Source organism: Arvicola amphibius, chromosome 2 (assembly GCF_903992535.2).
Source record: "Arvicola amphibius chromosome 2, mArvAmp1.2, whole genome shotgun sequence".
In the NCBI taxonomy this organism is placed as follows: domain Eukaryota; kingdom Metazoa; phylum Chordata; class Mammalia; order Rodentia; family Cricetidae; genus Arvicola; species Arvicola amphibius.
In genome coordinates this window covers 81,161,584-81,188,112 of record NC_052048.2, presented here as the reverse complement: position 1 = coordinate 81,188,112, position 26,529 = coordinate 81,161,584, and the positions used below count along the sequence as shown (strand labels likewise).

General features: G+C 39.7%; 1 protein-coding gene across 1 annotated transcript in view; it reads left to right on the top strand.

Annotated features, from left to right (window-relative positions):
- Positions 1-25,476, top strand: part of Tnip3 (TNFAIP3 interacting protein 3) — a 31,596-nt gene extending 6,120 nt beyond the window's left edge. Inside the window, exons 3-8 of the mRNA XM_038317787.1 lie at positions 373-438; positions 1,940-2,038; positions 4,462-4,587; positions 9,414-9,530; positions 17,695-17,755; positions 25,379-25,476. Coding sequence (XP_038173715.1) covers positions 373-438; positions 1,940-2,038; positions 4,462-4,587; positions 9,414-9,530; positions 17,695-17,755; positions 25,379-25,410 — 501 coding nt within the window. The 3' untranslated portion in view covers positions 25,411-25,476. The remainder of the gene's footprint in view (positions 1-372; positions 439-1,939; positions 2,039-4,461; positions 4,588-9,413; positions 9,531-17,694; positions 17,756-25,378) is intronic.
- Positions 25,477-26,529: the final 1,053 nt, after the last annotated feature.

Here is a 26,529-nt window from a genome sequence, read left to right as displayed (position 1 = left end):
TCATGATCATGATCATGATCATCATCATCATCATCATCATAATTTATGCCCTGGCAAGGCTTAAGCAACCCGTTTATGGCAGTTCTCCAGTTATTAATACTCTGGGCAGTCCTGGGCGCTTGTGTTATTGTCATACCCAAGCTTCCACAGTCTTCCTTTATGCAGTCTATCCAGCATTTTTGGCCTTCCTCTTTGCTTTCTCTCTCTCTAACCTGCCCCCAAATCATGCCAGCCCAACCAGAACTTGCTAGGAGAGTTGCCTTCATCCATGACTTCTAAAATCTCAATAAGCTCAAACTATGATTTTGCATTTCCTAAACTTCTAAATGGATGGAAATATTTTGTTGAAATGCCAAATTTTAATAATTTCAGCTCATGGAAGTCAATCAACAATGGGACCAGCAGTTCCGAAATATGAAAGAGTTATACGAAAAAAAGGTAAGAAACTCTTCATGTGGGACTTTCTTTAATCCTGGTAGTAGAGTTGCAAGAGATTTTTGTGGATCCCTACCTATGGCAAATGAGGGGCAGAGTTCCACCATAATGTTTGGCGTCTTGCACTGTGGATGGATACAATGTCAGTCAGTTGTTGGAATATAGCCTTGGTTCTGTCCAAGAGTTCCTGTGAGCACTCCCTGCTCTGAGTTGTTACTGAGGATAAGGTAAGGTCAAGGAAAAGTCCTCCAGAGAATCAGCTAGCTTCCATCCATAGAGAAACAGTGGTAACAGCCAGGATGAAAGGAGAATGCCCCCTTCTGCTTTCTTTAAAGCATGTGGAGAAGCTTTTTAACCAGAAAGGAACCTTTGGGGGAAGTTTTTATTTAATAGGTTAAAGTCGTTATTATTTGAAACATTCCATTTTCAAAAAGACAGAAGAGAAAAAGTAAATTCCCCTAAATAATTCAAAAGGAAGAAAACTGACCACAGTAATGCAACTGCGCTTGCATTTTCTTCCTCATTTGATATTCAGAATTAAATTTAGAAGCAGGAAGATTGTGTCCCACTGCAGTAGTCTGGATACCTTGTTCTATACATCCTGGACCAGGCTGTGGCTACAAATTTTAATGACAGTGTTCCCAAGAAGAATGTTTCTGCAGCTTCCCAGGGTGGTCAGTAAACCCAGAAAAAAAGAACAAATTGAAGGAAGTGCCATGTGTGAGGTTCTAGCCTAGGGCTCTAATTTGTCAAGAGGAAGAACCACAGATATCCTGGCAAGTTTGCCCTTTGTAGAGGGCTCTACTCACTTCCTGACCACCTGCTGCTTTGTCTTGCCTCCTGCCTCCCAGAGGCCAGGTACAAAGAGCCCAATAGTCTGTTCCCTGGCTCCTTCATCCTTAGGAAGTAGGGGCAGTTTGGAGAAAGGATGGACAAGTAGGAATCCTCTGTAGATGGACATGCAGGTTGCTTCCCGCCACCCGGCTAGCTTTACCTGAAATAATTACACAGAAACTGTATTCTTTTAAACACTGCCTGGCCCATTAGTTTCAGCCTCTTCTTGGCTAATTCTCACATCTTGCTTTAACCCATATTTAGTAATCTGTGTAACACCACGAGGTGGTGGCTTACCGGGAAAGATCCTAACCTGCATCTGTCTCGGAGAGGAGAGTCATGCCGACTGACTCATTGCCTTCTTCCTAGCATTCTGTTCTGTTTACTCTGCCTACCTAATTTTCTGTCCTATCAAAGGGCCAAGGCAGTTTCTTTATTAACCAATGAAAGTAACACATAGACAGATGACCCTCCTCCATCAATCCTCCCTTTGGGAGGAAAGTATGTGCTCTTGTGTAGAGCAAGCCCCTCTGCTGATGTGTTTTAGGGAAGAGCTCTTCCTTGGGTGACTTCTTGGACAGGGTGGGGTGGGGCGCCTCTATTCCCAAGTGCACTGGGCTTGACTGTGGTGTAATTGTCTGCAACCGTCTCCCTCCCATGATCCCCTAAGGTCCTGGAGCTGCAAACAAAATTGGCGGCCACAGAAGATATCCACACCATAGAGAAGGAACAGAAACAAAGTGCGACAGAGGGTGACAGGCAGCTAGAGGTGGGTGGCCAGCGACTGGCCTCTACTTGAGCAAAATAAGAGTGGTGAAAACAGCTCTCTAAGGAGCCACGCACAGGCTCAGAGCACGGAGGTGGGTGGGTGGATGGGAATGTGCATTGCCATCAGTGATCGGGAAATTAGAAACTGATTGGTTGAGCACCTTCCAGGGCTTTGCAGCCTCTCCTGTGACTTCCTTTTATTGCGAATGACAAAGTCTCACTATGTCCCCCAGAAGTGCTACCTCTCTTGCCTGGAATTGACTTCTTGCCCAGGCTGGCCCTGAACCTGCTATTATCCAGGCTAAGTGTCCCAAGTGCTGGAATGGCAGAAATTCTTCGCCACACCCAGGTATACAGAACACTTTAAAAACCACTTCACACTCATTATCTCATTCAATATCCGAAGCCCCAGCCTTGAACATGTCAGCACTAAGAACATGGGGTCCTGAACTAAGGCTCCAGACTGCAAGGGTGAGTAGAGACAATGAGAGGGGTTTCTTCTGATGCAGGCTTTGTCCTTAGGAGTTGGACTTTTTGACGTATATAAAGGGGATGTTAGCCGGGCGGTGGTGGTGCACGCCTTTAATCCCAGCACTCGGGAGGCAGAGGCAGGCGGATCTCTGTGAGTTCGAGACCAGCCTGGTCTACAAGAGCTAGTTCCAGGACAGGCTCCAAAGCCACAGAGAAACCCTGTCTCGAAAGAAACCAAAAAAAAAAAATAAATAAAATAAAAAAATAAAGGGGATGTTAAAATCTAATAACAGCCCTCCGAAGATGTAGTAAGAATAGAAACAAGCATATGTATTCTCATGGGCAGTTTTGCCGCTGTCATTGTGAAGGCAGAAGTCTGACAAGACTGTTAGCAGAACCTATAGGGTAAGAGTGTGAGTCTGGGTGTCCTGTCTCAGCCACTTGTGCTCAAGAGGCATATTAAAAGGACAGTTAATCATGAAAAGCAGAGAGAGGAGATTTAGCCATGTACCTACGTTGGGAAGAACAATAAAGAGGCCCAGTGACCTTAAGAACACCTTCAGGGTCCTGACATGAGTTTAAGTTTTAAACAAAGGTGAAGCGGCGTCTGCAGCTAAGCAGTCCTGGCTGTGGCATGGTTCTTTGCAGATACTGTCACCATCGTGCCTCAGCCTGCCCTGCAAGATAGTCTGACAAACTGTCCAAACCTTACAAAATCTCTTGGGCTAGCACCAAGCTTCATTCCCAGCATGAGATCCCTGGGGAAATCCCAAATCTTTTGAGACATTATCTCAGCAGTCTGACGGTGAAAGGAAGGAACTGGGCGTCTCTGTGAACATCTTTGCTCCTGGCAGGAGCAATACCTCCTATTCCACAGCCCAGGCTCGCTCACCTTGCTGAGGTTATAGTTGGGGTGAGCAGGAAACAGGGTTCTGACAAGCCCCTCTCTGGCATGCAACACACACTGCCTCCTCCAGCTACACCCTAGCTTGGAATTTCAGTAACTTTTCCTTCATGAACTTGGGAAGATTTTCTAGATGTAATAAAATAATATTCTTGTGATTGACTCATCTAAATGTGTAGGTTCAGCCTATTAAAGCAAGTGGTGATGAGATGTTTTCACTTCTAAAGAAAATAAGTTGCCTAAAATTGATTTCCTAAATTTAGTTACCATATTGGAATGTGACTAAAATGATATTTGAACCCCCTGCTTTAGCTACTTCTCATCTTGAGCTATATTCTTCAATATTTTTTTTTCTAGACTGGATTCTCATTAAGGATCCAATTTACTCCAGCAAATTTTGCTACCTACTGTGTAGAATGAAGAGTTGAGAGATGAGAATCAGGACTTTCAGTTGTGTAAAATGGTGAAGTTCTTGGAGATTGTCAGAGGCACTGAGCATGCTGGCCGCCAGAAGGCTGGATTTCTGCCTTTTAATGGTAGTGGTGCTGATGCTGAGCTCTGAATATTTATCTGCAGTGAGGTCCTTATTTGTCTCAGATTTCTCATTCTTGTCTCTGATATAGAATGGTGCAAGACTGGCCTGGAGCTATTTAGCATCAGTTTATCTCAGTAACTTTTCTTTTTCTTTTCAGGCCTTTTAAATGTTTTTAAGCAGTCCCTTAGGAACAGTGGTAGATTGCTCTGCAGACCCATTGATTTGACTATTGAATGTGAGGATTAGAGTTTTAATGATTTTCCTGGGGTCACCACAGTATCCCTAAGTTTTCATAAAGGAAAATATATTCAGTAGCTCTGTCCTCCACGCCAAGAACATTGCTCAGAGGAATGTTAGAGTAAACCTTGCAGGTCCCATTTGCTTATGTGTGGTGGATGACTGCCAGAAAGAGCCAGTCTCTTTGGATTTCTGCCTTATCCTTCCCTTTGGGAGTTTTTGATCTGGGTCATGGTTTATTTATTTTTTTTTTTTTTTTTGTCTTTTTCTTCATAAGGAAAGGGAAAGCCTAAGGGAAGAATTGCGAGCCCTGAAGAAGGAGAATATGCTGCTGAAGGAAAACAATGCTCTCGCAAAGAGGAAGAAAGAACATTATGCCTGTGAAATTAAACGACTCAATAAGGTAGCAGAGCAGGGTAGGGTGAGACGAGCAGGGAGGGTAAAATGATAACCTCAGCAGTGGCTGAGTCCTGCCAGATCACAACAGAACGGAGCCCACATGTGCCTCAGCCTACATCTCCTGAGGTCCCTCTCTGGTTTACACAGAACACCTAGCCACAGCTGGCAGTCACATTTGGCTAGGATGCTTTGGGGAATTTGTGTCCCTGCAGAGGACCGTGAAAAGGAGAAACAAAGAGAAATTATATACGTCAGTAGGATTTTTGTTTTTTTTAAAGAACCACATAACGGCACTGGGTGTTTGTGAACAGTAACATATCTCTTGGTTGACCACAAAAGCTTCCTGAGGAAGCAAGCTGTTCTGTAAAGAGAAGGCTGTGGAGAGGGGGTATAATGCATGCATGATGCATGGATGCCTGCTTAGTGCCAGATTCAAGACTGAGATGTCTGATGCCTGGGAAGCCAGCCTAAGTACACTATGAGTAGGATCTGACAGAAAGAAGCAAGGCTCAGCGTGCAAACACGTGGCTTCATGGTTAAGCTCAGAGGAGAAACTAAATTGTTTTAAAGGGATGATGATGAGTATGTGAATGTGTGCATATGTTTCTATGTATGTGTGTATCTGTATGTGTCTGCATAATATGTGGGTGTGTTCATATATGTATGTGTGTCTGGGTTTGTATATATGTGTAGGTGTGTATGTGTATATATGTATGTCTGTGTATATGTGTGATATGTACATGTGTGATATGTATGTGTGTACATGTGTGTATGTTTGCATATATGCATGTATGTGTGTATGTGTATATATGTGTGTATATGTGCATGTATGTGTGTATATATGTGTGTGCATAAGTTTGTATATGTGTGTGTATATGTACGTAGATTGATTAATGAACTAATGTGATATTCTGGGAATGAGAACACTAGTTCAGTACAAAAACATAAACCCCATACTGTTGTTATTTCAAGAGGTAAGCCAAGGGTAAACACAGGAATATTGAAATATATGAATGAGTTGAAATCTACATCACTCAATTAGGGATTTCATGGCCAAAGTAACGGAAGTGATCTTCTATAGCAAAAGAGAGCAGTTGACGGCTTTTGCACTGTGGTCAGTCCTGTAACTTTGGACCACACCAGCCCATGCTCAGAGGTGCTATTAAAGACCCCAGGTAAGATGTACGCTGGCATCATTGACAGGATGCTTGCAAACCGGATTCAGCATTAGGTCTGCTTATAGCACGAGTCATTCTTCAAGAAAAAAAGGAAGGTAAAGAAAGAGTTCCAAGCATTTTATCCTTCAGAGAAAAAAAACTGTTCAGACACAAAGTTTCAGGACAATTAATTACATGTCTTTTCCTTTTTATCTTCTACTGGAAAAAATTGATCCACAGAAATCAGAGGACGTAGGATAACTGCAGTTACATGTGAAGTTCTAGTTCACTTTGCCATAAGAATGCAAAAAAGTTCATTTCTGTCATATGAAAGCCCCAAACTAAAACAAAAGCCCCCCAAACCCAAAAAAACCAAAACCAAAACAAAACAAAAGCCCTGTGCATATAAACAGGGCTATTTTTTCATTTCCATATGCACACTAGTCTTTGCTATTGGTGATTGTGGTTGACAGAACATTTTTAAATTCAAGGAAATAGGCAGTTATGGTGCACAGCTATAATCTCAGCACTTCTGCCTCAGGCTCAAGGGCAGCCTGATCTCCATAGCTAGCTCCAGGCCAGGCAGTTGTATCTCTAAGGAAAAAATAACTTTATAATTTGGTACCTAGAAACATAAAACCTCATTAAGAAAAAATAATGTAACAAAAGTCATGTCTTTACTCAATTATAACCTTTCCAAAGAATATTTTTCTTCACATCTCAAGTAAAATTATGTGCCCTCATTCCTGATACAATCTTTGATTTCTTTCTTGGCATTTATTATTGCTACCCAGTACATAATAATGTACATTTATCATTTATCATCTCTTCTCTATTGATCTACTATTGGTTGTGAGCTCCTTGAGTTAGGTTGGGCCTAGTAGGAACCCTGATGGCCATAGTAAATACAGTGTGTGGTCATAGGGCCTATAAGGGCCCATAAATATGTCTTGCTTCTTTTTAAAGTAGAAGTAAAATAAAGTTTTAGGTTAAAAACATAAAACATATTATATGTTAGTTATTCACATAGCAAAGTAGCTATGAAATATGGTTTTCCTACGCATCCTCATGGAGGAAAGGCTTGGTAGAAGCCAGCTAGCATGTAGCCCTGACTTTTTCTGCTTTGGTCACTGAAGTTTCCTGAGTGTCTAGTACAGGGCCTTTGTCACACAAAGTTCTTAAATGAATAGATTAGTAAGTTCACAACATATGCAATAATCGGTTTTTGACCTGAGAATCATCATTTAACAGGCGTCACATTAACATAATGCATAATTTATTGCTTATGATTCATCGTGATGAATATAAAAGAATGCTTAAAACCTCAAGAGATTTCATCCCACGCTGCTAAACTGAAACTGTTCCTTAAAAGCATAGATATAAAATGATGATTTCTGAGATTTTTCTTACTCATTTAGCACATTTATTAGTATCGAATGAGATATACATTATTAATATTGTAGTTATTACTATTGAACTTAAATTGCTTGCTTATTTTTATTTATATGTGTGTGCCTGTCTGATTTTATGTGCTCCATGTGTTTGAACTGCCCTCAGATTCCAGAAGAAGGCAGTAGGTCCCCTGAAGCTAGAGTTAAGTAGAATAGGGAATAGCCTGGTATGAATGCTAGCAACTGAGCCCCAGGGCTCCTAAGTGGTCAGATGTTTGGATTTTGTGATGAATGCTTTTCTTTCTTTCTTTTTTACTACTATAATAAATATGGAGATATTTGAATATCCCCCAGAGCATGAATAAGAGTCAACCTTTAGCTTCTTGATAACTCACTCACTCAGAAGAGACACAAGGTTAAGAATGAAAACTTCAGGAAGAGACAGTTACACAAGTAATTAAATGAGCTTTTCAAATGTGTGCTTGTACTCAACTTAGTTCATCTGCTTGGAAGAAAATACCCCAGAATTTTGCCAATATCAAGTTCTTACAGAAATGTTAGATACTTAACTAGAGTGAGAATTGAGAATAGTCAGCTAACGCCATCCTGTACAAAATTGACCTGTCTGCCACCTAATCATTTTTGGAATGCAGGGGTCGATCATTTGGCTAAATAGTGATAGTGAAAATGACTAATCTAGAACAGGTTCAAGGAAGTTGGAAAGCACCAACAAATGTTGATTCAACTCACGTTTCATGCATGACTCATTTTAAAATTTCCTGAATAGCATTGCGGAGTAAACCAGGAAATTAAAATAAGGTGTCTGCAGAAGTTGTCCAGTTTTGGGTCCTGGGCATGGCATTGGCATATTTGCTCACTGCCATTCATTTGTGAAATCCTCTCTGAATCCTCTCTACTGTCATTTACACAACATAAAATTATGTTTGGCTCTCCTGATATTTCCTAGAACTGTATAGTTTGTGCATGTCACAAAAGGATCAAGTGCCACTTCTGTTTCACACTTGTAAGGATTCCTTACACCATCGTAAATAAATGAGTAAATTAAGACAAAACCCAACTTTTTTTTTAAATCAACTTTGTGCTTTCTCTAAGTTCCCCCTAGAGGAAGAAAAAAATAAGTTGTTTCTCCTGAAAAGTTCTGATATGTACATTCTGTCAGGCTAGGTGGTATGTGTAGTTCCAAGACATGCTGTTAGGGAATTCCCAGTCTGACAATATCTGTTCAGGACTATAAGCTGGCTTTTCCTGCCTGCTTTATGACCATACTGTGTAGTGGTGGAGAGAGTGCTCTGCTGCCAAGGTCATCCATTAACCTCATTTAAGTTCAGTAAGCTGTGCACAGAGGAAGCAAAGTCATAGAGCTCTGAGATGAACCCTTTCTATGCCTGGAGTACTAACTTGACTAATGAATAAGCTGTCAAAATGTAGTACTGAGGACACTCGTGGATGAGAGTGTCTGTCACAACAACATCGTTTTTATTAAACTCATCATGAATTGTAATTCTCTAAACAAGAGTTAATGTCCTTGCATAAACTAAGTATGAACACTACAGGCTGATGATAAAGGATGAGAAGTCACTAGCAAAAGCAAGTTTCTCTGCCTCCTTATTCCATGACAAAATCATAAAGTTATAGCACAAACCATCCCACACAGTCATGAGTAAATCAATGCTTTGATAAATCATAAATATGCCCGACTAGGCCAAGGAATAAAGTGCTTGACAATTCCAGAACAGAAGAGAAATGCAGCAGGGCCTAGAGGCAGTGACTGTACAATTGGCCATGTGGTATGGATTGCCTTGGAGACATGGTGTGTGCTTAAACAGTAATCTTCTTGGGTCCCCCATTAGACCTGCGGATTCAGAAGCTCTAGAGACCTGCCCAGGGAGGCTATGTCTGCTCTCTCTTCTGCCCCCAAATAGAAAGATTACAGAGATAGAAAATATACTGGAGGGAAACAGAGACTCTGAAGAAGACTCTTGCTCTTTTCTTTCCTTAGCTAGGTGACAGGAAGGCCAACATAGTAATCCCCTTTAACAGAGTGGAGGTTGAATAACACACACATTATCATGTGGAAGACAGAGATTTGGAAAGTATGCACATATGCAGAAAACCAAAAGGGAAAAAAAGCTAGCCAGCCATATAGGGAGCATTAAAAATAAATGCTTCCTCTTGTACTGGAGGGGGTTGTACCAATTATGAAATAATTGCTAAGGTCATTGTAAACCTTCTGTCAACAGTGGGCTTCATTTTTACCACAGGCTCTTCAGGATGCCTTGACAATCGGGAGCGCTTCGCTTTCTGAGGGCTCCAGGAAGTGTACAGGCAGGTGCAGCTGCGCAGAGATGAGAACAAGGGTGGAAAGTCACAAGCAGCAGGTAAGAGGCAGAGGCAGGAAGTGGAGTGATCATGGGAGAGCACAGGCTCGCTGTTCACGTTCCTTTGGACAGGTCTGTCTGTCTTTCGATTAAAACAGTAGGAAGGATTTTCTTATTTAGTTAGAGTGATTCAATTTTAAAACCAAATAGGAACAATGGAGATGGGTTTTTTCGGCCCCACTATTCATAGATGAATTCATAAAAGAGGAAATTGAACTTTAGATGGGTTAAGGGGCTTCACCCAAGATCACTCAGTCAAGAGAGTGGTGAGTACATTACCCTGGTGTGAGATTCTGTCAGCAGTGAGTCTCGAGAGTCTCTCGTAGATATAGAGTATTTCTACAACACTTTAAACTCTGGCCCTTCTCAAAGAATGGTAGCAGTAGGGCCATTCCACTGTAGCTGCTGGCCTCTGGTTGGCTGAGCAGTAAGTGTACACATTTGCTTTTTAAAATTTAGTGCCATTTATTTATTTGTATGTGAATGTGCAAACATATGTTACATGGTTTGTGTGTAAATCAGAAAAAGTTGGCTTTCTCCTTCCACTGTGCATTGAATTCAGGTTTCCAGACTTAGAAACAGACTCTTATTCCACTGCTGACTCCTTCTGCAGGTCGCAGTAAGCATAGCTTGGGAAAGAATTCTCCCCATAAAAAAAAGAATTCTCCCCACAGATGGGATCACTGGCAGTCAGGCTAGCTCAGCTCCTCCCATCTTTGGGTAGATGATCAACAGTTTGCCGACAGATATCAGTTTCATCCATCCACTACCTCAGCCTCGCTCCAGCTCACCAAATGAACTTTGTGAGGAAATAGAGGATCTGCAAATTAAACTGTAAAGTTCAATCTTTTTTCCCCCACAAGGACAAGTATCTGGATAAGTAGTTTAGTTTGGGTTTGATGCAAACAGTGGCAGGTATACAATGGTTCATAACAGCAAAGAGGAAACCAAAGCTCATCTACTGTGTTTGGATGGTTCTATCACTAATGACCCTAATTTACATTTTAACCATTTATTTCCTAACTGAACAGCTCCAATGGACACATAGCCAAGTGCCACATGAAATGCATGTGGTGTGAGGAATTTTGTGGCTTCACTTAGGAGCTATTGCCAGTTAGCTCTGTTTTAGAACTTGAAATACTGTTCAGACATTAAAGCCCTTCATGGACATGGTTAACTTACTCCACCACAGCAGTGCCTGACTTTGGCCAGTGGTCCACAATGAATGATGAACCACAAAATAAAAACTAAAGACAAATTTTAAAACTATGTGTGCAGCTTTACTTTAAAGCTCCTAATGTGTGCTCAAGAATAAAGATTTATAAACTGGCTCTTTTAACAGCCAAAGATAAAATTATAATCATAGGTATCTCTATTTTTATCATGGGGGTTATTCATGAACAGAGACTAAGAAAACTTTAATTTGGAAAAGCACAGATAGTATCTTTTAAAAAATATTTAAAATGCCTGAAAGGAAAAATAAGTTCTCATTCCCTGTTAGACAGACTGAATTCTCAGGTATAGAAAAAGAACATTTGCCAAACACATGTGTGTTCTTTTTTTATTTTATTTTTTTAATCCTCAAGCCCTTTAGAATTCTGGGGATTGCCACTTGGTATTTTAAGAAGTTATTACTGGGGATGAAATCATTTCCATACATTCTTATAAGGAGATAAAAACTACTAGAAATTCCTTTCAACTTAAGTGTATTAAAGAATTACCCATGACACTGGGTCCCAGCGGCAATTTAAGAAATAAGAGTTCTTCTGGTCTTTTTCTTATAATATTTATCTTGGTAGATTTGAGAGTTTAACTACATACTATGTAAATAAAGGCAAATTGTTCTGAAGCCCTTTTCTTTGAAGAGTTGTGCTGGAATGTGTCTGCCTTCCAAGACACACATATTTCTAAATGCACATGAATAGAGAAATCCCAGGTTTTCTTCGGTGGATTTCCAGAGTTAATGGATGAGGGTTTCATGAAGAGTGTATTGAATAAGCAAGTTATGTGTAATAAAATATATAAAGAGTAGACTCAGGAAACAACTGTGATGAGTAAATACTGATGTTATTAAAGAAAATGTAGTTAATGTCACCTTTCAAATAGTTTTGAAGTTAACATACAATGTAAAGGATTTCATTATATTTTCATAAATATATCTATGTCTGCGGCTCTTTTGCCTATCTTCTACTTCCTGATATTCTTCCTCCTAAGATATGTTCCTCCTCTCAGATTCTCCCCTCCTCCCAGATGCTCCCCTCCTCTCAGAAACTCTCCTCCTCTCATGTTCCATGTATTCATTCCGTATGCTTTCTACCTTCATGCTTTTTCCCCTTAAGATTTCTCTCTCTCCTCTCATGAATTTCTTTCCATCTTAATATCTTCACACACACACACACACACACACACACACACACACACACACACACACCTTAAATAATGTGATTTATACTTAGAATAGCTAGAGCATTTTACTTGAAAGGCTATGCCATGTCTTCCAGTCAGGAGGGAATTGGTGTGAGACCTGCTAAGATGGCCATTTAGCTTCAAAATGTTTAATTCTTTTAAGAAAAATTAAAATGTTAATCATTCTTTCCTTCTTAATTCACAGTAGAGTGTGAGTTAAATTTTGCTTTCTTGATGCTTTTTCCAGGACCAACATAAAATTCTCAATTTTACATGTGAGTTATTTTGGCAGAACCATTTCTAAGAAATTCAAAATTATTTTATGCAATAAAGAAAAAATTAAGTTAAAGGGATCAAAATATAATTAGATAATTATATGAAAATCATTTATTCATTCTAATAAGTAACAACAATGGGTGAAAAATTCTAAGTGTTCTTAGTGAACAAATTACTCTCTTATTTATTTCTTACATGCAAAGCTACTTTAATTCTTTTTGTTTAAGCACAAATTATTTTTTCCTTACATATTTTATTCCTATTACATTAAATTCAGATTGATGATAACTCAGTGTTGAGGTTTGCTGATGTACTTCCTTTACAGAGCTCTGGTCCAGTCAAGAACAAATATCCATCTATTTAACATTATGGAGAATGACCAACAAATAACTTTTATTCTCATGACATTTGTATTTTTTTATTAATATCAATAAAACAATCAGATTTCTAAGTACAATATGGCATAATTTTGCTTATAAGCAAAGAAACATCCTCAGATGTTTAAGTCTATCAGAATTTTTCTTTCAAGTTATGGCAGCCAAACACTTTTAATGTCTCATTCATTGTTGTAAAATAATAATAGAATTTATTAAAAAGGTGCAGGAGGTGATTTGGTCTTATTAAGTGTATTGGCAAGGACTTTTGGCCATACTTTGTCATGATGCAGAACATGAGATGTAGGATGTCAATGGTTTGACTAAGAAATCAAAAGCCAGCTCCCTTTGGGTGTATCAGGTAGGAAGGATCCCAGGCTGTTGACTTTGCAAGACAAAGTTGGGCCTTAAATATTGTGAAGACATAAAGTAAAGCGATGTGGTTCTGAACAACATAGCCGTCTGTGTCCCAAGGTCCTCATCTATCAGGTGGAGATCGTGCTGCGCTGCAGAGAGACAGGGAGACGGTGCTGACTGTACAGAAGGTCCCAGAGCAGCTGCTGTCCCATGTCAACACATACCATACTTTGCAAACATGCAGAGAGAGTCTCAGTGGCAGGCTGACCAATTCCAATTTCATTTAGCAAGTGGTGGAAGTGTCTGTGTTTATATCCAACTAGATTTACCAAGAAAGAATGGTATGAACTGACAAATTTGTATAACACTTAAAGTTATCTGACTTTCTAACTTGCCTTTGGGAATTTCAAGATAGAATCAACATATCGCAGGCAGGGCAGTTCAGTTGGCATCATTGCTGGCAACACACCCACCCTTGGACTTCTGAGTGAGCAGGTCACTCATAGCTGAGTCAAAATCAACTTGGGAACTAATGATTTGAAATCTCCTGATAGATAACATCTTTTCCTGTATATAAAATCTTGCCAAACAGAGTGGGAAAAAAAACTACAAAGGAAGCAACTAAAATGGGTATTTTGGCCCATACACAAGTCCTCTTGTCTTTAATCTACAAGTTTTTTTCTCCACATTTCCCACGGTCCAAATGAAATCTTTTTCTAGTCATGCAGTAGATGGTCCAGAACTATCCACATTTTCACTATTTCTAAAAACGTCAGTGAATAGATAGTACTTAGGAATTGCAGAGGTCATGGAACCCATGTGCCTCTCAGAGTATATCACAGGTGCACAGGGTATGTCAGAGTAGGTTCCAGCAAATACAGACCCCTTCACAAACCCACATGCCGTTCTCAAATATTCCAGATTTCCTTAATGATAGTGCCATCTTGTGCAAGACTTACTTCATGAGTCACTTCTATCACACCTAAGTTATTATTAACATTTATTGTTTTGACCAAGTATTACGATAGATTAGACTAAACTTTCAAATGTAAACAAAGACTGGTTGTATATAGCAAGTGCCAGTGAGACATCTCAATTTTACCTACTTGCAGTAAACTGATACTATTGCTCTCCCCAGATGTGTCTCTCAGCCTGTAACTGTGGGCTGGTTTTCCATCTGCAGATCCCATGAGTATCAAAAACCACAGAGCCAGTACAGCATCCAGGGGTACATGCTCTGAGTAAGACTTCCTCTCCCAGCATATGAGTTTATAGGAATGTCTGTTGGTGGAAATGATATGCATCTCTTAAATAAGAGCACCTCTTTTACCTAACCTCTTATTTGCAATGTTCCCCTGGTCCATGTCCACTGTAATTATCCTTGGGACACTGAACCTGTAGATATCGGGATATGAGTAGATTAAATAAAAGATACCAACTTGAACTCTAATTTCTTAAACAATCTTACTTATACAGGCCATTCTCAATTATCGCATATGACAGTACCCAAAGTACATTTTTACATATAAGATGAACAAAGTAAATATAACCAAACCAAACAAAACAACTGTGATGTTCTCTTTGGTTATAACCTGGCATTGAATTATTCTGAATATTTCTAGGTACATGCAAAGGAGTTTTGAGCTTTCCAGTTAAAAGGACTTTCTTGGAATAGTCAAGAAAAAGTAGCTAACTAAAATTCTCCTTTGCAGCTGTGTCTGCCACGATAATTGAGTAATTACTTGTGAATGGAATTGATGGGCCTGTCAACCTGAATGAGTCTCTTGCTGTCCTTCCACCCCTATGATCACTGTATTTGATTCTTCTCTGCTCTGCCAGCATGGGCAGAGTCTTCATCCGTGTGGAATGGTCATATATTTTCTGAATCTTGGAATGACCAGACAACTCTCCCTGCCCAAAAGTAACCATGCCCCAACTCTGATACTGGAAGCAGGGCTTACCTAGCAAAGCACTTAAATAAATGATTTTTCTCCCAGTTGCCTGGAACCTTGGTACTTTTGTGTGGAAAGCATAACTAAAATCCTTCTCTGTGGGAGAAGATGAAGTCTATTCGATGGCAGAAGGGCACTGGAATTTAGTGATGTCTTTTTTTGGAACCGTGTCTTTCCCTGACGTGGCAAGTTGTTAGTTACATCTGCTCTCTGTCTTTGTTACTGGCCCTCCTGGTCATCTATCTTTACCATACACTTCTGGGGCTTTTCAACCTCGGCCATCATTCTTTTAGAACCTTTCATTCAAAGATGTAGAAGTAAATTAAGTTTGTGGGAAACATAAGGAAAAGGAGTTCTACAGTTTGGGAAATCGGATAGTCTTATGAAATACAAGGTACAAGAATAATTCGACTTTATGCAGGAATGGAGATGGTTGGCTGCTTCTGTCAAGCCGTCATTAACAGGAAGAGGGAAGAATTCATGTCTTATGGTGTAGTAAACTATCCCTGTTGACTAGAAGAGGAAAGGAACTCCAGACCATAAAATTATCAAAAAAGGCCAATATTTGATGAAGGTAATGTAAAGGCTTACGTTTTAAGCAGTATTCTGTTATATGAAATCAGTGTAACAAAGTCTGAAGGTGAATTTTAAAAGAATAATTCATCATTCTTTATATCTAAGCCTGAATTAAATCACATCTAATAATGTTGGTAAGATTACACTTTATTACCTCATTTTGGCAGCTCTCCTGGAATATAAAGCCAGGGTGTACAACACCTATCCTATGTGTTACTTGAGACATCTTAAAATAAAGGAGAAGATAAAGAAATAGAGCTGATCTCATTTCCTCTTGTAGTTCATTCATGGGCCAAAGGAGCCAAGAGCCTGGGTGTCTGAGGGGTGAGGTGGGTTAGGCTTCAGCGAAGACTGCCTTTCTTGGTAACTGAACTAAATAAACTATGGTAGTTGAGCTTTTCCACTGAGTTTTGTATTTGCTATTGACTACAGATTGCTGTTGTGGCCACCTTGTGAATTCTCCAAGCTAGCTAATTTTCCTTGCCTTATATTTAGAATAGAATTAAATAATTGAGCCCAAGGTCTGCATTATCTGTGGGAGAATGGGAAGAAAGGGTGTCATGTGAGTGTGAGCAGAAAATTAGACCGACCATATGGACTAGAAGAGCTTGTGACTCTTCACTCCAAGAAGCTAAATGCAAAGATGGTGGCTTGGAACGTTTTTGGCAGTTTAGGACAGTAAGTGTCCTGCTGTGGTGATACAATATGACCATAAGAGAGTGGGGAAGGAAAGGGTTTACTTGATTTATATATCCTGAATGACAGTCTATTAAGGGAAACCAAAGCAGGAGCTCAAACTAGGGAGGAACATGGAAGCAGGAGCTGATGCAGAATCCATGGGGGAGTATTGATTACTGGCCTTCTCCTCGTGGCTTGCTCAGCCTGCTTTCTTATAGAAACCAGGGCTACTATTCCAGGAGTGGCACCACCCACAATACATTAATTAAAATGGCCTACAGGCTTGCCTACAGCCAGATCTTAGGCAAGCATTTTCTGAATTGATGTTCCCTCCTCTTAGATGACTACAGCTTGTGTCAAATTGATATAAAACTAGCTAACATAAAAAAGTATAATTTATTCAATGCCGCTGGCTTATTCCCTGAGAGCCAACACTTAAGTGTAAATTTAGGAGGAAATTTTAAGTGAGAAAAAGTCTAATCTGTTTAGTGTAACTGCTGTATAATGTAGAGACTACCTTCTTTAAAGCCTCAGCGCAAGGGAAGCTTTGTCCTGCTTTGACTACTGAACTGCTTGCTGAATTCCCAAGGTATCTGTGGGCTCTTTCACAGTCCATTAGAAAATATTAAGCTTGTATTTTTTGTTCCTGGCTTTCTTATTGCCTGCAAATGAAGGTATTAAAAATAGTATTTATTGACAGCAATATGTTTTATTTGATTTGCATAAGATTGTAAAATTTCAAAGATGTTATACTTCTTCAGAGATCCAAACACATCATTTCAAGACAGAAGAACAGAGAGAGTAGGGAACAGGGGGGGAGTGAAGGAGGGGATGCTCTAGATATTGTCTCTTTCTATGATAAAACACTGACTGAAATCAACTCGGAGAGGAAAGGATTTATTTTACCTACATGTCTGCATCACAGTTCATCATTGGAGGAAGCCATAGTAGGAACATAAAGCAGGAACCTGGATGCAGGAACTAAAGCTGAGACCCCAAAGGAATGCTGTTTGCTCCCCAAGGCTTGCACAACCTAATTTCTTATACCAGGACCAATTGTCCATGGGTGGCACTGTGCACAGAAATATAGGTCCTCCTATATCAATTTTAATGCCCCATAGGTATGCATAGAGATCATGCTGAATGAAGCAATATGCCTCAGTTAGGTTCCCTCTTCCCATGTGATCCTACTTTATGTCAAGTTGACAAAAATTAATCAAGACTGAAAAGAGAAAGGCTGGAGGAGGAAGGAAACGAAAAAAGAAAGCAAGAGAGGGAAGAAGGAAAGAAGGGAGGGGGAGGAGGAAAGAGACAGAAAATGTATAACTTCCAAGTCACAGGAACTCTAGCCAGGCACATGTAAGGGGGCTGAGGTAAGGCGGTGAGATGAGGAAAATTGGCAAAGATTTGTATCAAGATGACTTTTTTTTGTGTGTTGACGGTTGACTGCTTAATAAAATCCACACTGTATAATTATATCTTAATGTGCCACGATGCCTTTTTTGAAGTCTGTATTTCTGTAATGATGCTTTATTTTTCCCACAGCCAGACTATCGGTGGAATGCTCTTAACCAGACTCCTCCACATGTACAGCACAAGGCACGTGGTAAGAGCATAGCTTTAATGGGCGTTCTTTCATGTTTACATACAAGTGGGATCTTTGGGGGAAGGCTTATTCAATATTCGTTTGTACTAGGGAGGACTTCCTGTGTAGCTCTGTCACTCACACACAATTCTAATTTGGTGGTCTGGTGTGAACTACTCCAGACAATGGTAACATGATGAAAGAAACATGTGTCTTGGTTCTCTCTTCTGCTCCTATTCCAGGCTCAGAGTCAGAGACTTAGAACTGAAAACATTAAGTAGAGCCATACCCAGTAACATCAACAGCACTCTAATTTTACCCCTAAGGACAGGTACAAACCCACAGCCCAGGGGGAGTCAAGACAGGCTCTTGTTTATTTTGTTTTGAGATGTGGTCTCAGGTACACTAATAGCTTCAAACTCACTCTGTAGCTAAGGAGGAGCTTGAATTCCTGATCATGCCATGATGTCCTAAGAGCCAGGATTTCAGGGGTGCATCACTAAGCCCAGCAAGGCAGATGTTTCAAATTTCATTGGCATACAAAGGTACCCCAAAACTGAGAACGGTTTGCCCTTGAGATGTGATGGCAGATTCTAAGGAAATAGTCTGTTCTGTTCTGCCAGAGTTGCCCACAGTACCCATCTCACACAATGCTTCCTCCACATGTAACCACAAGGCACATAGTAAAGTAGGAAATATGCTAAATACTCAAGACTGAAGATGCCTGTCAGGCTCAGTTTTCTTTGCTTTACTAGGCTCACCTTCTCTCTAGAATCAGCCTTATTTTCTGCTTGTTTGAACAGTACCTTTAGGTCTTCCAGGAGTGGGTATTTTGAACAGAATTATAAGTAGAGTCCCTCTGCTACTCTCATCCATCTAAAGCCTTCTGTGATACACACTAACTTGATCTTGTTCATTTTCAGAGATGTGTATTTTCTAGAAGCCTCAAGAGAAGCTCTGTAGCTTTAACTTGTACTTGAAGTGCTATCACATTTAATTCCAAGCTGTGTTAATTTTAGTTTTTAACATGCTCCACCCATCCTGCTCTGCTATCTGCAGTGCACATTGCCTCTCTCTTGGCCCAGCATCAATCCATGCCCACAGGTCTCCATGACAAATGTCCTATGTTCTTGGCATCTCCAATATCCTGGAGTCTCTATGGCCACCTCGGCTCTACCTTCACAGCCATACAAGATGGTCCTGAAGACCTCCTTGCAGGGATTTGGATCCTGCCACACGTTGCCTCACCTCAGCTGCTCTCTGAAACCACGGAATGGAGCAGCACTCCGTGACACTTGCAACCTTGTCTTTCCTGCCTCTAACCCAACACCATGTGGATTACATTGCCAAGCTCTGCTGCCATCAATAGATGTAACCTGGGGCAATTGGACCACAGTTACATCAGCTTCTGTGCTCTGAGCCTGGGAAAGCTCTCTGTTGCGTTTCCACTTCTGAGGAACAGGGATGTTGGATGTTTTCTCAGTTCAGGCTTTCTCCTTTCATGTAAATTTGAATATTTATAAACTGGAGCCTTTAATGAATAGGTCTTATCTTGAAGTCACATTTTATATTGGTTCTAATGCCAAGTGCCATCTTTCTTATCAGTGGAGCTGTTCTTCTGAGAAATCAGAATTTCTTCATTGCCTGCACTCTGTGTGAAACTGCAAGCTTGCTCATATTCCCTCCCTCAACTAAACAAATTAGTCCATTGTCTTTAAATTCAACTTCACCCAAGTTCTCAGGACACAGGTAAAATGTAGTCACATTCTTTGCCAAAACACCATTTGAATGCTAGGGAACATTAAAAAATGGGGATTTTATAATACAATATCCAGACATATTTCAGACAACTAGACTTTTGATTCATTTGTTTTCTACTACAGATAGATTACAAATATTGCCAATAAAATTTTGGGTTCCTTTATAGTGGAGAAATTAATTAGAAAGGCATATGCTTAGTCAGGACTATTGCATAATGTCTATAGTTTTGAAAGACATTGAAATGTGACATGGTATAATTTTCCACTTTCTATTGGCCGGTAATGAAAATAAGCCATTATTTCCACATGCTGCAGTTTTAGTCACTAGAAGACACAATACAGTAGAGAATTCACCAGCCAGTCATTTGCACATCGCTATCAAAGTCATTCAAAGCCAGTATCACAGAAGATAACAATCACATAAAAGACCTGTAAAATGTGCCAACTTCAGTAGTTTTATAACATTGTTTCTTTTAATCTTCTCAGCAATACTCTAGCATAAGTTTGCTTTGTGCTACCTCATATGTAAGGAAATGAGCTGTGGAGAATTTTAGTATCATTTTAATTTCACAGTGCAATTTACCACTGAATTTAGATTCTTTTACACACAGGATTGCAAACCTTGTGATTTCAATTTCAATCGACAGTGTCTTTACAAGCCCACTCCCATCACTATATTTAGAAATGCTAAAAAGGATAATGGGAGTTAATTGTGTAATGTTTAATGCTCCATAATTCCTATGCACTCACAGTATGTGTTATGCCTTTTTCTAATTTTTTCATTATGATTAAAAGTAATAAACTCATTCATAAACAACACAATTGCTCCAAAGGAGGGCATAAAAGCCACTAAATAACACAAACAGAAAGCTTGGTATTTTCTTTATCTGATGTTTAGACTAACATGAGGAAAAGACAGGTGTATCCCCCATACCTGGCTTCCCAGGGCTGGGATTAAAGGTATATCCCCCACACCTGGCTTCCCAGGGCTGGGATTAAAGGTATATCCCCCACACCTGCCTTCCCAGGGCTGGGATTAAAGGTGTATCCCCCACACCTGGCTTCCCAGGGCTGGGATTAAAGGTGTATCCCCCACACCTGCCTTCCCAGGGCTGGGATTAAAGGTGTATCCCCCCACACCTGGCTTCCCAGGGCTGGGATTAAAGGTGTATCCCCCCACACCTGCCTTCCCAGGGCTGGGATTAAAGGTGTATCCCCCACACCTGGCTTTTAGCTTTTCTTTAGTTTCTTTTCACAAACTGGAAATTTAGCTGGGTGGGATCTTGCCCTGAGGTCACTATTCCCTTTATTCTATTTCTTAATCCATTTATCTCCCTGAACATAGAATTTAGCTCCATTCCACTTCCTGGTGTTCTTTTTCTCCTCAAAATTTACATCTTGTAATTTACCCTGCTCAGCTTACTTCTTTTCATTATAAATCTTCATTAGAGTCACCACTAAAAACCATACGACAGTGTCTATACTAGGCTGTTTTGATATTTCATATGCCAATGGAATTAATCCAAAACTGTTCACCTCAGCCTCAGGCAGACTCTTCAGACAAGGGCTAAAGGCAGCCACTTTCTTTGCCAAAACATCACAATAACAATTTCTAGCAACATATTAAATTCTTCTCCTCTGAAACCTCTTGAGGTAGCCCCCACAGTTCATCAAATCACATTCAACACCACTGTGTTCCATGCTGCTACTAGTATGGCCCATTATGGAGTGCTTACAGCATTCCAATGTTTTCCTAACCCAAGCTCCCAAAGTTCATATTACTCCAAACAGAATTATGGTCAGGCCTATCCTAGAAATACCGCAGACCCTGGTACCAGTTAATGTTGTGAAGAGACATCATGACCACAGCAACTCTTATAAGGAAAACATTTAATTGCGGTGGCTTGCTTACAGTTTCAGAGGTTCAGTCGATTATCATCATGGTGGGGAACATGGCGACATGCAGACCAATGTGGTGCTGCAGAAGTTGCTGAGAGTCCTACATTTTGCAGGCAACAGGAAGTTGACTGACACCCTGGGCAGTATTCTAAGCACAAGAAACCTTAAAGTCTGCTCCCACAGCAACACACTTCCTCCAACAATGCCATACCCACTCCAAAAAAACCACATCTCCTAACAGTGACACTCTATACGATTATGGGGGCCAATTAGACTCACATATAAGTTGAATCTATGATTTTGCTACTAAGGTATTTTTTAATACAATGATTGTTTTTCTTATGTATATTTCTAGAAGTCTGAAAATTTGGACTTGTGGTTGCTCTACAAAAAAGTGGACATTTTGTGTACTATTAATTGCATGTAAACTTAAAGATCAGCTAATACTGTTGCTATTAGTTCCCTGTTCCTGGTTGCTCACAAGTTTATTATTATTTTTTGACTTCTGAATAATGGAAGTAATAAAGGTAATAATTTTTATCCCAATGTCTTCCATTATAATTATTCCAGTTATGAAAATTATAGGGTTTTAAAAATATCTTAGCTATTTATATGGAGACAACTTCATATGTCTTATTTTGTTCTTATTTACAAACAAGGCTACATTTAAAATTTTATTTTTGAAGTTGGTATAAAAGGTAATGGGTTTCACTGTGGCATTTTAAAACATACATTTCATCATGTCTTCTTATTTGTTCCCCTCCCTCATCCTGACGTGTTTTCTCGTCCTTCCTTTGACTTGCTTGTCACATATATTATATTGGCCTCTCTTCCTCATCAGGATTTCTTCCTTCCCTTCTGATAACTATAGGTTTGTTGAAAATGCCATTATTATATTGAGGTCTATTCATTCTATTATTACTGTCTTTGGGTCTTTTATCATAAATGGATGCTGACTTTAATTAAATGTATTTTCTGGGTCATGTGATCCCTGTCTTATAGTTTTTTTAGAATTACTAATTTGTGTGTGGAATCAGTCCTGTATCCCTGGGATGAAGCCTATTTGGTCATGTTACATTATCTTCTTAATATGTTATTGAATTCACAAGAATGTATTGAGAATTTGTGCATCTATGTTCATGAAGGAAATATGACTATAGCTTACAGTAAATTGCTCATATTCTCTTAAGTAGAAACTAAAGACTTTTAGGAAAGAAAGCAATATGTATATTATTGCACCTCAAATGGGAAGGAGGTTTGGGAAAACTTGACTAGGTTTGGGGAAAACTCTACCTTTCCTTCAGGAAAAAAAGGGTTTGACTTTTTTTTTCAAATTCCTATTATTCTCTGGCTTATTTCATGGACACAGCCACTTTCCAAAGTAAGATGATAAAAATTTTAGCTCTACCTATCTCACAAAAGCACTGGCCAAATGACAAGAGGCACCTGCAGCCAGGAGCCATTAGTGTATTCGGTCTTAACACCCCCAGTTACATGAGTAAATGATATTTCAGTGTTAAAATTATTTATCTTCTCTATGTACAGAAAGCTTCTAGTTTTGGTTTCTTCATTATTATGGTTTACTTTAATAAGAAATGTTGTCATATCACATAGCCACATGCATCTTGTTCCTCATTACGGAGGGTGTGATAATAACGTTCCTGCATCCTCTTTCTGAGGGAGTGTATAATCACTCACTCCTCCTCACTGCCATGGCACCTCTTCCATTAGCTTCTTTATGATAGCCACACTTTTCTAAAACCTGTTTTTTTAATCTTTTTGAAAAATTAAAATATAAATACATCATTTTCTCTTCTCCTTTTCCTCTTTTTAATTCTTCCAATGTACCCCCTCACTTTCTTTCAAATTCATGGCATATATTATTTTTAATTGTTGTTACATCTTTCTCTGTGTATACATATATAACAATAATTTATAAATATGTACATGTATTCATATGTTTAGGAATATATGTTTATATGTAATATATTGTTTATATATTTCTAAATATATAACAATAGCCTGCTAAGTTTATATCATTCTAATCATTTGTATATGATTTCAAGGCTGACCATTTGGGATCAGAAACATATTGGGGGCTTTTCCCTGGAGAAGGCTATTTCTCCCATTCTCAGCATACTTTTGTTGCCTATAGTCTTTGCCTAGAGTTGTGGCTCCATGAACTTTCTTCCTTCCATGGTAGCCTGGTATTGGTATCATCTTTGTTCAGGTCATTTTTAGGCAACCATCTGATAAGAATTCATAGATGTAACCTCTGATATTTCTAGGACACAGTCTCACAGAAAACTCACTGTTCCACTGACTCTTACAAGCTTTCGGCCCCCTCTTCTGCTAGGATCACTAAACCTTAGATCCAGGAGCTGTGCCGTAGATACATCAGTTGGGGCCGAGTACCACAGCATCACTTGTTCTCTACATTTTGATTGGTTGAGGTCTTCTGCAAAGATCTCTATCTGTTTCAAAGAGATGTTTATTTAGATGGAGAAAACTACCTTTTCTTCATGGTTTTTTGCTTGTTATTTACAATGATGTGAGTTTTTCACATCTTCGGTATTCCAAAAGCAGGATATCAAATATAAATATTCAATACGTTTATGTTATCATAAATAAATGAGACATTTGCTTTTTTAATAATTTTTTTTCACTTTACCTACCAACCCCAGTTGGTACCTCCCCTTCTCCTGACCCATTACTTCCCCCGTCCCTCCCTCATCCACTCCTCAGTGTGGGTAAGGAATGTTTCCTCCCTTGGGGAGGAAACAAAGTCTGACACAGCAATTTGAAGATGGACCAAGTGTTCCCCCCCCCCCCATCACACTCGTGTCAAGATTGAGCATGGTATCCCACCATAGAGAATGGGCTCCAAAAAGCCAGTTCATGCAGCCACAATAAATCCTGGTCCCACTGCCAAGGGTCCCTCAAATAGACAATGCCACATAATTGTCACCCACATTCAGAGGACCTAGTTCAGTCACATGCAGGTTCCCCAGCTGTCAGTCCAGAGTCCATGAGCTCCCACTAACTTGGGCTTGCTGTCTCTGTGGTTTTCCTCAACATGATCTTGTTTCCATCAATTACTGGATACAGGTTCTTGTCTTTCTTTAATGACATCATCTTTATTCCTGTTCCCTGTTGCCACGTGTAAACCCCTGGTTCTATCTACTTTGTCATGCTCACTTCTGCTGTTCTATCCAAAGCCTATGAGACTAGGTCAACACTTTCATCTTGGTCTTCATACTGAACTAACAAATGTTATGAATTATGGCATTTTCCGTGGGTTTTACAATACGGTCAGTACCATTTTATCTTTCCTTTATTTTTTTGTGACAGAATATTGCTACATAGTGCCAGCTGGTCTAGATCATCCTCCTGCCTCTGCCTCTCAAGTGCTAGATTGTAGGCAGGTACTAAGGAAACATGTGGCAAGTGTTTTTTCTTTGGAGGGAGTGGGGCATGAGACTGGCAGGTAACAGTATAAATAACTTACTTTTTTTGGTTTTTCGAGACAGGGTTTCTCTGTGGCTTTGGAGCCTGTCCTGGAACTAGCTCTTGTAGACCAGGCTGGTCTCGAACTCACAGAGATCCGCCTACCTCTGCCTCCCAAGTGCTGGGATTAAAGGCGTGCACCACCACCGCCCGGCTAAATGACGTACTTTTACAAGCAAACGTCTAAGACACTGCAATGCCAGAGATAATGAGAATTCTAGTGCAGACTGTTCCTCTTCACCCATAATTAAAATTAGACTAAAAATGATTGCCTCAATAATAAGCATATGTTAGTACTTGAAACAATGACCGTCTATTATCCACCTTTTGGTTTCTGAATAAGTGTGTGGGGAGACCATGAGTAAAATATCTCTCCTCCTTTTTCGTCAACCCAGAAGTTTATGTTACTTATCCCTAAACCAGAGGAAAATGAAATTTAAAAAGTTAATCTGAATCATTTTCTTATTGTCTTTCATAGGTTTCTCCTCAGAACGGAAATCCAACCAATAGATGTGCACATTAGCAAAGAAGAGTAGTGGACTCTCAGTTGTGACCACTTTGCTTCTGCAAGACAGCTGTCAATGTTCTCCTCTGAATCTGTTCCTGGTTATATTCTCTGTGGCCTGAATACAGGAAAAATAAGGACCCCTGAAACACAACAGCGCAGCAAGACAAGCTGTAACCAAGCCGAGCTTTTCTCCACAAATGAAACGGAGCAGCTGCTTATGTGACACACTGCTCCTCAAAACTCTCTTCAACTAAATGCTAATAAGTTTGCGAAGATGGTGCTAGGACTTGCCAGACTCCAGCTATGACACTCTGACGTTATATGCTGATTTAGAATAACAGATTTTAAGACAGCCAAGGTGGAACATTCCTATAATTCCATGGAAAAGTTGAGGCAGGAGGATTGCAATGAGTTTGAGGCCAATCTGAGTTGCAACACAAGAGCCACATCAGCCAATTTTCCATCTCAAAAAATTAATAATACGTGCTATAGTCTCTGGGAGAAAGCCTTTTTCCATAGTTGCTAACTTAGTTATTCATTGGTTTGACAGTTGGACTAGATCATATGTTCAGTATTACTGAATTTGAAACTAAATGAATTTGAACAGACAATCAAAAGACCTGCAGACTCCCCTAATTAAATGGGTGACCCAAACTGAATAAAATGATAAACATGAAATTGTCCTTCCAATGGATCATTTTTAGGGTTGTCAGAAGTTATGAGCCTCTTTCGTCTTTATATAAAATGAATTATGAAAGGGTAATGCCCTGACAGGATGGCGATGGCCTCCTGTCTACATGTAGATAGCAAGAGTTGCCAGATACATGCATTGAGGTTCTTTCTCTCTGCCATCTTGTGGATTTGAGCAATGGTTTAAGAAAACTTAGCCATGACTTCTTGAAACTAATTACCGTGAAAATAATATATACCTAAGTTCTATTGCCGTTGAGTTGCAAAGTGATCCATCAGATTTCTGAAGGAGTTCCTGTTCGTAAGGATGAGCGTTCATGACAAGAGTGTGAGATCTGGAAATAGCTCACACTTCTAGCTGAACTTAAATAAAACTGGGAACATCCAGGGCCTGTGCAAATAAAACAACTAGATCTGTCTAACTTCTCTTC